Here is a 16,047-nt window from a genome sequence, read left to right as displayed (position 1 = left end):
AGCTTCCCACTAGCTCTCGTATGTGAAACATTACCATATGTTTTACATACGGATATATATATGTTTCAGCGCTGCTCTTTCAAGTCATCCCATCCTCTCCTTCTTCTTGTGGACTCTGTGTCCACAAGTCTATTCTCCATCTCTGTCTCTATTCCTGCCCTGCAAATAGGTTCATCAGTACCATTTTTCTAGATTCCATATATATTCATTATGGAATTTTTATTCAGTATTTGTTTTTCTCTTTCTGACGTATTTCACTCTGTATAACAGGCTTTAGGTTCATCTACCTCACTAGAACTGACTCAAATTCATCCCTTTTTATGACTGAGTAATATGCCATTGTATATATGTACCAAACTTATTTATTCATTCATCTGTTGATGGACATCTAGATTGCTTCCAAGTCTTATCTATGTAAATAATGCTGCAGTGAACATTGGGGTACATGTGTCTTTCTCAATTATGATTTTCTCAGGGTATATGCCCAGTAGTGGGATTGCTGGGCCATATGGTAGTTTTATTCCTAGTTATTTAAAGGAATCTCCATACTGTATCAGGTTACATTTTCACCAACAGTGCGAGAGGGTTCCCTTTTCTCCACATTCTTTCCAGCATTTATTGTTTGTAGCTTTTTTTGGTGATGGCCATTCTGACTGGTGTGAGGTGATACCTCATTGTAGTTTTGATTTGCATTTCAAAGTAAGTAGAAGACATCATGAAACTTTGCCTTTAAATCCTTCAGAAGATATCTTCTGGGGGTAGAGCTCAGGGATAGAGCATTTGATTGCAGAATACATCTCGTATGAGTAAGAACATCCTTGGACGTACATTTAAAATTTATTTTATGATTTTTTTTAACAGATAAATGTAGTTAAATTATTATCATTATCCCCCTCTATTCCTTGTCTTGCTCCTCCAATGTGTTCCTAAATTATATCTAATGAAAACAACTCAGAATTAAGTATCTGGTATTTCAATTGATTTTAATTTTTTTGTTTTACTGTGAGTAGAAATATTTTTTTTTTTTCCCCAGAAGAAAAGAAAAAGATGATGGCTTCTCCATCATGCAAAATTGTGCTATTTTTTTTATTGTGGGCAAAATTCTAAAATAGGTTATTAGTTGATTTGTGAACACCTCAGTGAGGAAGAGGTGATCACCAGTAAAACTAGGATTAAGTTGTTTTTCCCTCTCACTTTATTTCATAGTAAATCCTTATATCAGGGAAATGTGATAAATGTTTGGTCTCCACTGAAGCAGTTGACTTGTATAAACCTTGTAGATTGTGTAGAGATCCATAAAACTCAGGGTGATTTCTGATGTGTCTGATTTCAGCATTGCAGTGTTTAGAATTTTAACAAATGCCTTAGCTAATACTTTAGGGAACATACCTGTTGTTGAAATGAGGTCTCTAAAAACAGAGAGAGAAGGAGAATATGTCATATGGCAGACTCACCAGGAGTCAGTATCTAGAAAATAGCCAGTATACATTTATTTAAAAGAAATGTTTATAAAATGGAGAAAAGAATAACTTATGTGCTGTGTACTTTTCCAGGGATATTTTATCATTAAATATCATAATGCACACATATTGAATTCTTGGGTAATAATAAAAGCTACTGGGGGACTTCCCTGGTGGCCCAGTGGCTAAGATTCTGCACTCCCAGTGCAGGGGGCCCTAACTTAGGGAATGAGATCCCACATGCCGCAACAAAGAGTTTGGATGCCACAACTAAAAAAGCCCACAGGTTGCAACAAAGATAGAAGTTCCCATGTGCTGCAACTAAGATCTGGCACAACCAAATAAATAAATATTTTTTAAAAAGTTACTGGGCATCTTTATCAGTAGAACTCTTTAGCTCCTAAACTCAACTTTTCTGTATTTTTTTAATAACTTTATAGAGTCAGACTATGTGGTACTGTGAGCACAGGTGTTTTTAGCTTAACATTTTTTTTTCTATTGTTACACAAGTAATGTCTGGTCATGGGCAAAAAGATTACTATTTTAGCATACAATATAAAAATCTATGTCCTTGTATGCTTTCTTCTGATAAACATAATAATATGTATATTGGTTTTTTAAAATGTTTTTTGTTTACTTTATCCATTCTGAATACTTTTCTATTAGCATAGCTTATTCATTACATTTATTTTCTTGTCTTACTGAAAGTTGATCAAATCAAATTGAAAGTTGATGAATCATCTGAATGCACCAAATTCAGATGAATTTGTGATTTCATCTGACTATTTTATGTGATTTGAAGTATAATTTATGATCCTATAGAAATCTAAAAATACAAATACCCTACAAAAATTTAAATCTAAAAATGAAAATACCCTACAAAAATAATTTTCATTGTGGTATAACATATATAATGTAAAAATGTTGTTTAACCATTTGTACCACACAATTCAGTAGCACTAATTGCATTCATAATGTAGTGCAACTGTCACTTCTGTGTATTTCCCATATGTTTCATTACCCCAAGCAAACTCTGTATCCATTAAACAATAATTCTTCACTTCCCTCTCCCTCAGCTTCTGATAACCTCTAATTTACTTTCTGTCTTTATGAACTTGCCTATTTTAGATATTTCATGTAAGTGAAGTCATACAATATGTGTACTTTTGTGTCTGGTTAATTTTACTTAGCATTATGTTTTCAAGTTTCATCCATGTTGTATCATGTATTAGAAGTTTGTTCCTCTGTATGACTGAAGAGTATTCTACTTTATGGATGGGTGCATTTGTCTATTGATGAATACTTAGGTTGTTCCCACCTTTTGGCTATTGTGAATAATGCTGCTATGAACATTTGGATATAAGTACCTGTTCAAGTCCCTGCTTTCAATTATTTGTGGTATTTACCTAGAAATGGCATCTTTAGGTCATATGGTAATTCAATGTTTAGCTTTTTGAGGAACACACAGAGTTTTTAAAATTAAAAATAATTTATCAAATGCATTTGCATAAGGTACTGTACTATACTGTTAATATGTACCATTCAAGTTATGCAGCCAGGAGATGACTGGTATAGAAGCCTAGGTGTATTTGATGTCATTTGTTTTCTTTAGTGCCCACAGGAGTGCTTTGTAAGTAGTAGACAGAAATTCAGAAAAGTACGTGGAACAAATTGCAGTGTAACTGTAGCCTTGTGTTTTATTTATACTAACACCCATTCTCCCTCCATATTTCCCAAGCAATACTTGGTAGAATTGTTAGAATCATTAACAGTAAATAAACACATCTCAACTTGGGCTCTCCCTGGAGCATATTGCCCATGTGAGAAGCATCTCAAAAGTTAATTGGCACCTGAAATTTGGAAAGGATGTCTATATGGCTTGAGATTTGGAGTGCATACCTGAAATCTATTCTTCTCTGTCCTGTATCTTAATGTATTTATCATTCCTTTTCTGACAGGTGGTCACCTGCGTCTCCAGTACCTCTGTTTCAGGAGCTCTGGAGGATGACAGCTTATTTCCTTACGATGCCTCTTAAGATCCCCTCTCCCTAAGTTTTGTTAAGTCAAAGAGTTCCATGTATCCACTCCAAATTTGTTGACAGCATAACAAATAGGCACATAGTTTATTTATATTTCCATCTAAAGTTTATGTAAATTCAATTATTTTCCACCCAGAGCAGAGGTTGGCAGACTATGGACCAAGTCCAATTTGTTTTTGCATAGCCCATGGACTAAGCATGAATTTTACATTGTTAAAGATCATTAAAGAAAAATAAAAATGTGACAGGGAATGTATGTGGTCTGGAAAGGCTAAAGTATTTGTTGTTTGACATTTTGTGGAAAAAAGTTTGTCTATCCCTGGCCCAGACTTATTCTATTTCATTAGCTTGTGTGTGTGAGAATGTATCTATGTTAACATGGCAATTAAAAAATTGTTGAATAGTTATTAGTCATTTGGATATGGTTAAGAATTATGTCATGAATTTTTCTTTATGACCTCATATAATTTTTGTGATATTTTCAGGAAATACGTAGTCTCAATCGAGATTTTGAAAAGAAGTTTAAGATTGAGGTTTCAATGGTTTGTTCTCTATTTCTTATAGTAGTAATCTGGGAATCAAAATTGGGGTCTTATTTTTGACAGTTACTGATTTACTGAGTTATAGCTTAGCATTCATTTTTTTAGTCGTTCATTAAATGCATTTAAAACTCTTTGGAAAGGAAGCATCTGGAAAGTGTGAAAGCAATTGACAAGAGTTTACAAGTATTAAGTGCCAATATGTACATGTTGTAATGAGGAGTATTACATGATAAGGATAGGGTTGTAAAGATGTGTTTAGTTTTAAAGGGGTTAAAAGATATTTTTCATGTATTTTATGTCCTTATAGTCTAATTTTTTAAATTTCTGAGAATATACTTGGATAGACCACACAGCCTAGATATTTCTTACATTAATGGAAGCAGAATCCACTTAACACTATGGTATTAACTGAACATTTTAATAGCCATTGTTTAATTGACAGTCCTGGTATTCATCCATCCTGGGTGTTCCTTGGAAGGACTGATGCTGAAGCTGAAACCCCAGTACTTTGGCCACCTCATGCGAAGAGTTGACTCACTGGAAAAGACCCTAATTCTGGGAAGGATTGGGGGCAGGAGGAGAAGGGGACGACAGAGGATGAGATGGCTGGATGGCATCACCGACTTGATGGACATGGGTTTGGGTAGACTCCGGGAGCTGGTGATGGACAGGGAGGCCTGGCGTATTGTGATTCATGGGGTCGCAAAGAGTCGGACACAACTGAGCGACTGAACTGAACTGAACTGAATTGGCAGTCACACCTCAAGTAGTTGATTAGAGCCTTCACGTCTATCTAATTACACCTTGTAATTCTACTTTTCCTGTGATTTTTCAGAGCTTTTAGAAAGTGAGGATAATTGTGTTTACTGAAATCAGAATTCATGTGGGGATTCATTGAAAGTTAGAGAGTCCCTTAAGTCTGACTTGTCTTCATCTCTTCCTTCAGCTTGCGGCTGTTTGCGATGTATTTGTGGAGAACTACGTCCCTGGCAAACTGTCTGCGATGGGGCTGGGCTATGAAGATATCGACAAGATTGCGCCTCACATGGTCTACTGTTCCATCACAGGTATTTCAGCCCCACGCCCTTGTCTGTGAGTAGGTTTTCTAGGTTCTGCGTCTCTGTCCTCAAGAAACCTCTCACCAGCACTGGTTTTCTCAAAGTGGTTCTGCTCACCTTCCCTGCCAAGCCATTTTAGGTTGTTGAAAATTAAACATTAAAGAACATTAATGTAAATGAACATTTTTCATACATTTATTGGCTGTTTGTATTTCTTCTGTGGGTTTGTCTGTCTGTGAAAGTGGAAGTGTTAGTTGCTCAGTTGTGTCCAACTCTTTGCAACCCCATGGACAACCTACCAGGCTTCTCTGCCCATGGGTTTTCTAAGCAAGAATACTGGAGTGGGTTGCCATTCCCTTCTCCAGGGAATCTTCCAGGCCCAGGGATTGAACCCTGGTCTTCTACATTCTTTACCGGAATTTTTTCTATAAAAATTTGGCAAATACCAATAGAGTACTATTATTAACTCATATGTAGAATTACAGGTGAAATATTCATTGGCTCTAAGATAACATAGGAACTCAACATATCACTTCAATTTATTCAAAGGTAGTAAGCCAAGTAAAGGAAAAGAGTGCTATAAAGTATTCTAGGTTGTTCAGCCCTTGGTGGTGAACTGTGTGTGTGTGTTTATGTCTTTAGGCTAAAGGGAAAAGAGTTGTATTAGGTATCTTTACATAGTTTATAAGCACTTAACTATTAATTAGGGATACAGTATTAAAAATTATTCTTAAAATAGAAAGTTACAGTAATAGCATTTATGAGAATAATTGATAATATTTTCAGCTTTTATTAATTCATCCACCAAATATAATATTTACTGCAAGTCTGTGATCTGCCAGGCAGTATTCTAAGGTTCTGAGATACGCAGTGAGTAACACATATTCATGCTCTGCAGCAGATTTACATTCTAGGTTAGGGAGATAATAAATAATTAAACAGACTTTCGTGTTTTGTTTTTTTGTAGTTGAGTCTAGGGACAAATAGAACAAGGGAAATGAGGGGAGGATAGTCTGTTTTATACTGGGAGGTGAGACAAGGCTTCACTGATATTGGGAACATTTAAGCAGAGACTTGAATGAAATAAAGGAGTGAGTCATATAGATGTTGGCAGTGAGGGTCTCAGGCAAAGGGACCAACAAGTGCAAAGGACCTTAGGTGAGACTGCACTGGGCACATTTGAGGGCCTGCAAGGATGGCTGAAAGAGAGTAAATGAAGGGAAATGTAATAGGAAGAAAATCAGAGAGATGATGGCTAGTAAAGGCTTGTGGACTGCTCTTAAAGAATTAGGCTTTTACTTCAAATAAGTTTGTCAGATAATAGAGAGTTTTAAGCAGAGGAATTGGTGCAGTCTGATGTGTTTTTAAAAGGCTCACTCTAGCTACTATGTTGAGAATAGACTGTGGAGTGCAGGGTAGACGTGGAAGAACAGTTATGAAACTGTTGAAATAGTCCAGACTAAAGATGATGGGAATTTGAATTAGGAGTTAGGGTGATAGCAAGCTAGTTGAAAAGTAATAGAATTCTGACGGGTTTTGAGAAAAGTAGATAAGGTTCTCAGATGTATGGGACGTGTCAGAGAAAGACCGGGGTTAAGGGTGACTCTCAGGTTTTGGCCTGAGTAATCAGGGAATTGCTGTTTACAGAGTCGTGTGAGACTGTGGAAAGATGTTTTGGTGGGGAGAATGTCAAGAGTTTGGATTTGGAATGTCAGTAGTCTAGCTTGAGATCGCTACAGATATCTAAGAGGAGATGTAGAGTAATTGCTTGGATCTAATTGTCAGGAGATGTAAAATTTTATAGTTATGAACAAATACATGGTATTCGAAACCTGTCTTTGATCATTTATAGAGTGAGTGTAGACAGGAAAAGGAGAGTGTGAGTGTCTGAGCCTGATGCATTCCAAGTAGTAGATGTTTAGGAGATAATGATGCAACAGTGAAGGAGGTTGTAAAGGAATTTTCAATGAGGCAGGAGGAGAACCTCCAGAGGTGAAGGGAGGAAAGCATTTATTTTCATAGATGGTTTAGGCAGAAAAGCATAAAGCATAAAGAATATATGAACCTGAATTACTTGCATCTTCTAAATTCACCGTGCTCGCCCTCACGGCAAAGCCTTTACACAAGATGTTCACATTGCTTGAAACCCTGATCCTCTGCCACACCCAGTGACTCTTTGTCCTTTAGATCTCACCTTGGATGTCACTGCTTCTGTGCGGACATTTTTTCTTGTTGGTTGGGTTGACTCTTGTTGATCATATTTTGTATTTCCCACTTTACTTGTCTGTCTCATCCACTATCCTGCAGGCTTTTGTTCTTTTCTTTTATTAAAAAAATTATTTATTTATTTGACTACACCAGGTCTCAGTTGTGGCTTGCAGGATCTTCGATCTCTGTTGCGGCATGCAGGATCATAGCTGCGATATGTGGGGTCTAGTTCCATGACCAGAGATCCAGCCTGGGCCCCCTCCACTGGGAGTGCAGAGTCTTAACCATTGGACCATCAGGGACGTCCCTGTAGGCTCTTGTTCTATTCCCAGTTCCACACACAGCGCAGAGCACGTGGTAGGGAGTTTCTTAAATCAATGAATGAGTAATCGGAACTTGACTGAAGAGTTTTTAATAGTTGCAATTTTATTAGAGTACCACTTTTCAGAGATAAGGGTAAGTGGTAAATGTTATGTTTACATTTTCCAAAGATGCTTTCAGAGGATAGCCTGGGCTTAGGGCATTGTTGGCCTAGTCTGTTATTTCTTATATAGTTTGTCCATAGCACTATATAATGATCATTAATTTAAAGTACCTAAAGAGTATAACCCCGGAGGAGGAAATGGCAACCCGCTCCAGTATTCTTGCCTGGAAGATCTCATGGACAGAGGAGCCTGGTGGGCTACAGACCATAGTGTTGCAAAGAGTCAGACAAGACTGTGCGACTGAGCACACACATACAGAGTCTATACCATGAAGTAAATATTCAGTTGTTGTTAGGTCACTATGCCTTAGATTTTTCTTCCTAAGACAGAAAAGTGAAAGTGAAAGTCGCTCCGTCATGGCCGACTCTTTGTGACACCGTGGACTATACTGTCCATGGAATTCTCCAGGCCAGATACTGGAGTGGGTAGCCTTTCTCTTCTCCAGGGGATCTTCCCAACCCAGGGATTGAACCCAGGTCTCCCGCATTGCAGGCAGATGCTTTACCAGCTGAGCCACAAGAGAAACCCAAGAATACTGAAGTGGGTAGCCTATCCCTTCTCCAGCAGATCTTCCCAACCCAGGAATCAAACTGGGGTCTCCTGCATTGCAGGTGGATTTTTTACCAACTGAGTTATCAAAGAAAACTAGTATATTAAAAACATATTTCAAAAAGGAGCCAAGCAAACACTTCACTTCTTATATTTCAGTAAATTTATCTTAAAATTAATACCTATCTGAAAATCTTGTTTCACTGTAAAAGCTGCAAAAATGTTATCTTAAAAATATTTATTACTCGTAAAATTATAATAACTGAAATACCCCTATTTCTCTTCATTCAGGTTAATTGAGATATTATAATACTTTGACTAGGACATATTACTTCAGTATGAAGTGTGCTTTTCATGGTAAATTATCTTATGTGGTGGTATTTTTATATAAAATAAACATAATTGCAACATTTGGCTGACTGTTATTTTAGATAGGATGAAGAGCCCAGTGCCATTAACTTCTCTTCTGACTCAGCACTAAGGATAGGTTCTGTTCATAGCAGATCTTTGCCACTACATCTGACTCTTTTTCAGATGTACTACTATAGAGATGTGTAATCACACTTTTGTTTTTTGTATATCAATACTTATATGAGTGACAGAGAAGGTGAGATTTTTCCTTAGACTCTCACAATACAATGGAAAGGTTGAGGTCTAAGATATTAAATAGGTGAACTATTATCTGAATTACCCTAATGCTGTAAAAATTCTGCATAACTACCAAATGCAAAATCTCATGTGACAGTAAGTGTTTATTTCTCCTTCTTGTGAATGTGGGTTGGCTGGAATTCAGTTCATCTAGACTTGTTAGGTTGGGTTCCAAGTTGCAGGTCTGCTCCACACATGTCTTAGGCTACCAAGTGCAAGTTCTCCTCTCGGGGAAAGTAGGAGCACAAGAGAACAAAATCTCACAAGCACATTTAAGGCCTCTCTCTGTTCATGTCACTCCTGCTAATATTCCTTTGATCAAGGCAAGTCATCTGGCCAAACCTAACACCAACAGGTGGTTCAGTGTACCATTCCAGTGACAGGAACTACAAAGTCACATTGAAAAGGGCCTGAAATCTGGGAAGGGTGAAGATTGAGAATAATAAAATATTTCATCACATCACCCAGCTTAATAAAATGCTAATCCCTTTGGGAAGCCTCACACCTCCCCGAAGTTTCACAGCTGTATCTAACTATGGTTAGAATCAAAAGTTCGTCTGGGCTTGGTTTTGTGACTGGGGAATTTCTGAATTTTCTTCCAGTTCTCAGATCCTGTATTAACATTTTAGTGTGGCAAAGGGCCTTGGAGATAGATGATATAATCCAGTGCATGCTAAGTCACTTCAGTCATGTCTGATTCTTTGTGACCCCATGGGCTGTAGGCCACCAGGTTCTGTCCATGGGATTTTCCAGGCAAGAGTACTGGAGTGGGTTGCCATTTCCTCCTTCAGGGGTCTTCCCAACCCAGGGATTGAACCATGTCTCCTGCGGCTCCTGCATTGCAGACGGGTTCTTTACTGCTGAGCCACCAGGGAAGCATGATACAGTCTAGTAGTTCTCAGCTAAGGGGAGAATGGGAGTATCATGCTTTTTGCGAACAGGGATGGGGTGTGAAGGGGTGGTGTGGAGAGGCAGGTGTGGTCTGAGAAAGCAGCTCTCCTGATTCTATAATCCTCTCCCCACCTCCTGACAGTCATTAGAAAAGCGTTCACATAGTTCATGCTCTTTTATTTCCTGATAAGGAAACAGATCCAGAACACCTAAGGGACCTAAGGTCACACAGCTATTTAAAGGAAAATGGGTTTAAAACTCAGGCTCCTTGACTTCGCATTAAGTGCTTCTGTGCTTTTTCTGTTCAGACATACATCATTGTTAAGTGATGACATGGACTTTGTGACTACAAGACAGTGAGCAGCTCTACTTGAGAATATATATTTTTGTTATTCTCTTTCATGTGTTGTTGATCATATTTGCAGTGGTGGAAGTCATGAACAAATCTGCTCATCAGGGAGTCAAAATTTCAACAGATTCTCTTGGAAGCAACCTTCCTTTGTGAGTCATGAGTTTGTGTGTATATAAAACAAGGGCCATTTCTCTCTTTTTTTTAGAAGATTGATATTCTTGGTAATAAATGTTTGTTTTTTATTTTTTAATAAGGCTGATTAGATCAGTCTAAAGTTGCACATGTTATTGTTGGGATCCTAGACTTGCCTGATGTTTCCCAGCAGTATTGATGTCTTGTCAGTGCTTTCCAAGCACAAATAGTCTGTTCTCTCTCACATGTTGGCCTTCTTACTGATGAGAGTAATCTTAGAATGGTCGGGAGATTTGCTGTAATGCATTCTGACAGTTGTGTGGTTGAGACTGCCTCAGTCTGTGAAATCTGGTCTGCAGGACAAAAATGCTGGACTGATCACAGGGGAGGAAGGACCTGATTATTTTTATTAGCACGATCCTCTTAACATTTCAGAAGAAGCTGAATGTGAACATTAGGGGGCAGTGTTTAAAAAGCTATGATTCACTAGAAATCCCTTTTTGAGAACACTGTAGTGTTGCCTGTGTACCTCTGGGTAGAGAGTCACTGAAAGGACATATTTGTATATTTTCAGAAGTATTTTTTTTCAAGGTGACCATTCTCCATCTCTCTATACATTTATAAGTATAATGATATTTTCCTTAGCAATTTAATCTTGAGTTTACCTTCTTTTCTTTGTGTCTTCTGAGCATGTTATTAGTTACAGAAATTTAGCAATAAGAATGCTCGCTACCACATTTTAAAGTATTTATTTTCCCCTCATGTTAACTTCACTGCTCTTTCTTTCTAAAAGGATAAACATTACTTTATGTTATTGACTAGACAATGTTCCTTGTAGAAGGAACATTGTGTATACCCTTTAAATAAAATTTTCATTTTTCTTTTAAGAAAAGTAGTTTGCAAGGTACCTTTTTGATTTTTGAAACCAAGTTGCAACACATGATAAACAGAATAATGTTATTCATATAGAGTTAAAGTCATACAAAATATATCTTTCTTGGTATTTTGCTCATATGTGATTAGAAGTATAAAGATATACATGGTAATGAAAAATTGTTTCAGAGAATGATTACCCCTGAGGGAGGGAGAGATGGGGCACCAGGAAGGGATGCACACAGGACTTAACAAACTATATTTGTCAAATAAACCAACTGGCAGTGCATGAGTGCTTGTTATGTTATTTTATACCCTTTTATGTTTGAAGTAGCAACAGCCAATGATTCAGAAATGCCCAAATAATTTCCTCCCTCCCCCCTCCCTCCCTTCCTTTCTCATTCATTTCCTTTGTCTCCTCCCCACCCCCACCACTTCATACACATTTCTTGAGTTTCTGTAGATTCCTGGCTGCGTTGGGTGTCCAGGGCAAACAATGCACGCACGGTTCATGCCTTTAAGGAGCTTACAGCCTAGTGTCAGAGACACTTCATAAGCAAGTGAAAAAGGCAGTATATGTACCAACCAATTATGGTGTTATGAAAGACTCAAACAGGGTATTGTGGTGGAAATTAATAGAGCAGGGGGTGCATAAGTAAATGGATGGTCAAGGAAAGCCTCTTTGGGGAGGTAACATTTAATAGACTTAAAGTATGAGAAGGAGCCAGCCATGCAGAGAGCCAGAGGATGAACAATGCAGGCAGAGAGAACTCCATATGCAGAGATAGAAAAGATCTCGCTATCTTTAAAGGCCTGAGAGAAAGCCAATGTGCCTACAGTACCAATAATGGGGAACAGCATGCTTGAGAAGGTACTGCATAGAGGTGTGCACGTGCCATGCAGACTGGAAGGGGTTTGCACAGTAGAGGGATATGATTCAAATTCCATCAGAAATCATCTTCAAAAGAGGTAGGAATCACATACTGATGGGCTCATGGAAGAACTTTATTATCAACATTGGTCTTGAAGTAATGTTCATGTTTGAGAGAGTAGCGATTAAGACAAAATTTTCTTTAGATTACTAAAGGCTCCCATGGTGTTTCAGAATCAATAACAGAGAATGATGAGCCCAAATGGTTATGGCAAATCATCTAGCAGCTCTATCCAATATTCATATCATGGCAACGATAATACAAAACAAAACACTGCTGCTCTTGGATTCTTATGGAGTGAATTAGTCTGTGTGTCTATGTATATTCTCCTCTTTTGCTACATAGTCACCACATAGCCATGTCTTTTAAAAAGAATAATTAGAAGTCTGCCTGCACTCTAAACCCATAAAAGTTTTGAAGGGGAGAAAAACAAGAAGGAAAGGGAGGGAAGCAGGGAGTGAGGACAAAAACAGGGAAGGAGAAAAGATGGGAAGAAAGGAGGAAAGGAAGGAGGTAGGGAGGAAGGAATGGAGGAAGGAAAGAAGAGACAGAATCAGAACTAAGTTTGATGGAGTAACAATGGGCAAGTTTTTTTAACCTCTAAAAATAATCCAGTTTAGTTCATTAAGCATCTTTCTGGATTGAATAAACAATATAGAGATGACATTAAAAGGCGTTCTCACAGTCAAAGTAATTGGAAACTACTGGTCTAAATTATGAGTGTCTCTGCTGTTCCCCTTCTAACAGGACATATTTTTTCCCCCAGAATTTTAGAGTGTCGTGATCATCTGTCCAACTTTATAGTTAGTGATCCCTAGCAAAAGTGTGATTTAACATATTTATCATTATCATACCAAACTCATTGTTTAAACAAACAATGACACCATCTCTGCAGGGGAAGAGAAACTTAGCACATAAATACAAGATTTCAAAACACAGCCTATAAAGTTAGGGACCAAGATTATATTTTGTCTGTAGACATGGACAGACTCCAGAAAGTGACTTTATGCCTTCACTGTATCCTCTAAGGGTGTAACCTTTTTATCTTTAAATACTTCTTTCTAGCCTTACACATATAACAGATGTGTCATACAAGTTGGACTCAGTGGCATGTAAGCAGGAACTTTATTCTTTCCCACCCTACCTCTGCAAACTTGCGCTTCTAACTCATTTTCCTTGCTCATGGCTGAAATCCAGGAAAGTCCTACACATTTTTTTCTGGTTATTTTATTTCAAGTATTAAAAGGTCCAGTCCAATCTAAAATAAAAACTTCAGACTTATGACTTTTCCCTTTCCCCAAGTTGGGCCTGACTTCCTGGAAACCTGAAGTGCGTGTGTGTGTGCGTGTGTGTGTGTGCGTGCGTGCGCGTGTTTGTTGGAAGAGCATAGTCAGTTTCTTCATTCATCCATGATTCTTCCTTCCCTCTTTCTAGCTGCTGTTTGTGTCCAGCCTCCTTAGGGAGAGTGGGTTAATGGGTACGAAAGAGCTGGTGCTTGGTGGGGGTGGTTGAACCCTGCGTTGGGGCCTCCTGTGTGCCTGAAGCTCAGGTGGTGGCTCTTTGTTCTGTGGGGAGCTTTGCAGGCTTCTCTTCAGTCCCTGACTTCCTGTGGTCTTCTGTATATAGAGTCTACCCGTTCAGGTCACTTTGTCCTATAGGCAGCCCTCATGGGTAGAATTCCTTTTTTAATTTTTAAATTGAAGTATATTGATTTATGATGTTGTTAGTTTTAGGTGTACAGCAGAGTGATTTGATTAAATATATATGATCGGTATACATATTCAGGTTCTTCTCCATTATAGGTTAGTACAAGATTTTGAGTCTAGCTCCCAGTGTTGTGTGGTAGGACTTGGTTGTTTATCCATTCTGTATATGAGTTTGCGTCTGCTAATCCTAAATTCCCAACCCTTTTCTCCCTTACTCTCTCTGTCCCTAAGCAGCCACAGGTCTGTTCTCATGTGAGTCCCTCTGTATTTTAGATAGGTGCATTTGTGTCCTGTTTTAGATTGTGCATATAAGTGGTATCATGTGGTATTTGTCTCTCTCTTTCTGGCTTACTTCACTGAGTATGATAATCTCTAGGCCCACCTACACAGCTGCAGATGGCCGTATTTCATTCTTTTTCACGGCTGAGTAGTAGTCCAGTGTATGTGTGTATCACCTCGTCTTTACCCAGTCATCTGTCAGTGGACGTGAGGTGGTTTCCATGTCTTGGCTATTGTAAATAGTGCTGCTGAGAACAGAGGGGTGCATGTATCTTTTTGAATTATAGTTTTTTCTGGATATATGCCCAAGAGTGGAGTCCCTGGATCACATGGCAATTCTATTTTTAGTTTTTTGAGGAACCTCCATACTGTTCTCCTGATTGACTGCATGAATTTACATTTCCATCAATAGCATAGAAGGGTTCCCTTTTCTCCACGCCCTTTCTAGCATTTGTTATTTGCAGATTTTTTAATGATGGCCATTCTGACTGGTGAGGTGATACCTCATTGTAGTTTTGATTTGCATTTTTAAAATAATTAGTGATGTTGAGCATCTTTTCATGTGCCTGTTGGTCATCTGTATGACTGACAACTCTTTCTAAGGAAATTCTTGCTAAAGGTCTTCTTTACCTTTTCACCTTTCCCTCACATACCCTGAAGGGGATGATAAGCTAAGAATGGCAAAACTGGTCTTTTAGCTTGACCTGTGTTGGTGTTCTGGAACTTATGGCATTCTTTTTGGATTTAAAGCTTTAACTAAACTGAAGCAAGAGAGTTCTGTTTGAATATTCTTTAACTCAAAGTTTGTTGAAGAAATATGTTTTTCAAGTAGTAAAAATAACAGTAAGTAGAAAGAAACCCAAGATATCTGTCTTCAAAATTTTTAAGTATGAAAAGATAATATTCAGTAAGCTAAGAGTGTTTGGACTAATTTTATATATATTTTAAATTATTTAGACCCAAATGAAAATGTCAATCATTTCCATATTCATAATGTCTAAATAAATATCTTTCCTAATAGCAAATCCCAACTTAAAGCTGATACTGAATTGTTACTGGGTATAGGGAACATTATGATAATTTTCCTTGAGAATTCTTTGTGAAACCTTGGGATTAAGAAAATCTACTGAACATAGATAAAATGATTCCCCATTATGCTAAAGAGACAAAATCACTTTTCTTAAAAGATTTCTGCTGGGTGTAATTAGGGATATGCAGTGAGCACCATCTCATGACAGTTTTATATATAAATATGTGTTTGAGCTTCTCCAATTCTCAGACACTTCCATTTTCCTTGAATGGTTGATTGATAAAAGAGAAACCCATGATTTGAAAAGAAATTTGGACTGTTTTCTCAATAGTTTAAAATTCCAAAAGCAAAGAGGTAGCCTGGACCTAGAGATATGGTATAAATCTAGGATCAGTTAGTTTTACCTTTGCTCTGTGATTTCTAATGCATGGATCTATTGGTTCCCAATTTAAAGAACCACTTGATGCCAGAGACCGACAGAAGGGAAGATGATGACACTGTTAGTATCAAAGCAGTAGTTATTTCAAAAAAAAAGCTTCATAGATCGTGCCAGATAAACATGCCAAGACTTAGCCACAGTCTAGAAATCCTGTCATCAGAACTAAATTGTTTCCCCTTATGGTAATAGGTCTGGGATATAAACCCACAAATTAAATGAGAAATGCTAGATAGGAAGAAATGTTATACTTAAAAGGATGAAAAAAATGAATGTTAGATAAAATTTAGATAGCATTTATTTTATGAATGCTAATGATTTTTTTCATTCTTTGCATGGCCTTCCAAGCCAGCATTAGTGCAGTATTACAACTTTCAGCCCTTATTTGAACCAGATTAACTTCACAAAGGTCAAAGTATGTTGAGTA

The 16,047-nt window shown here is 37.7% G+C and overlaps 1 protein-coding gene across 4 annotated transcripts in view; it reads left to right on the top strand.

The window, feature by feature from the left end:
• The window catches only part of SUGCT (succinyl-CoA:glutarate-CoA transferase), a 742,548-nt gene that overhangs the window by 24,878 nt on the left and 701,623 nt on the right, over positions 1-16,047 (top strand). For all 4 annotated transcript variants that reach the window (XR_006268585.1, XM_043463531.1, XM_043463532.1 and 1 more), the window contains exon 6: positions 4,988-5,108. Coding sequence is in view for 3 of the 4 variants with exons in the window: in XM_043463531.1 (XP_043319466.1) it covers positions 4,988-5,108 (121 nt within the window). In the remaining variant the exon portion in view is untranslated. The remainder of the gene's footprint in view (positions 1-4,987; positions 5,109-16,047) is intronic.

The sequence above is a fragment of the Cervus canadensis genome, chromosome 3, assembly GCF_019320065.1.
Source record: "Cervus canadensis isolate Bull #8, Minnesota chromosome 3, ASM1932006v1, whole genome shotgun sequence".
Taxonomy (NCBI): Eukaryota; Metazoa; Chordata; class Mammalia; order Artiodactyla; family Cervidae; genus Cervus; species Cervus canadensis.
The sequence above is the reverse complement of the archived record's forward strand: the minus strand, read 5'-3'. Positions and strand labels throughout refer to the sequence as shown.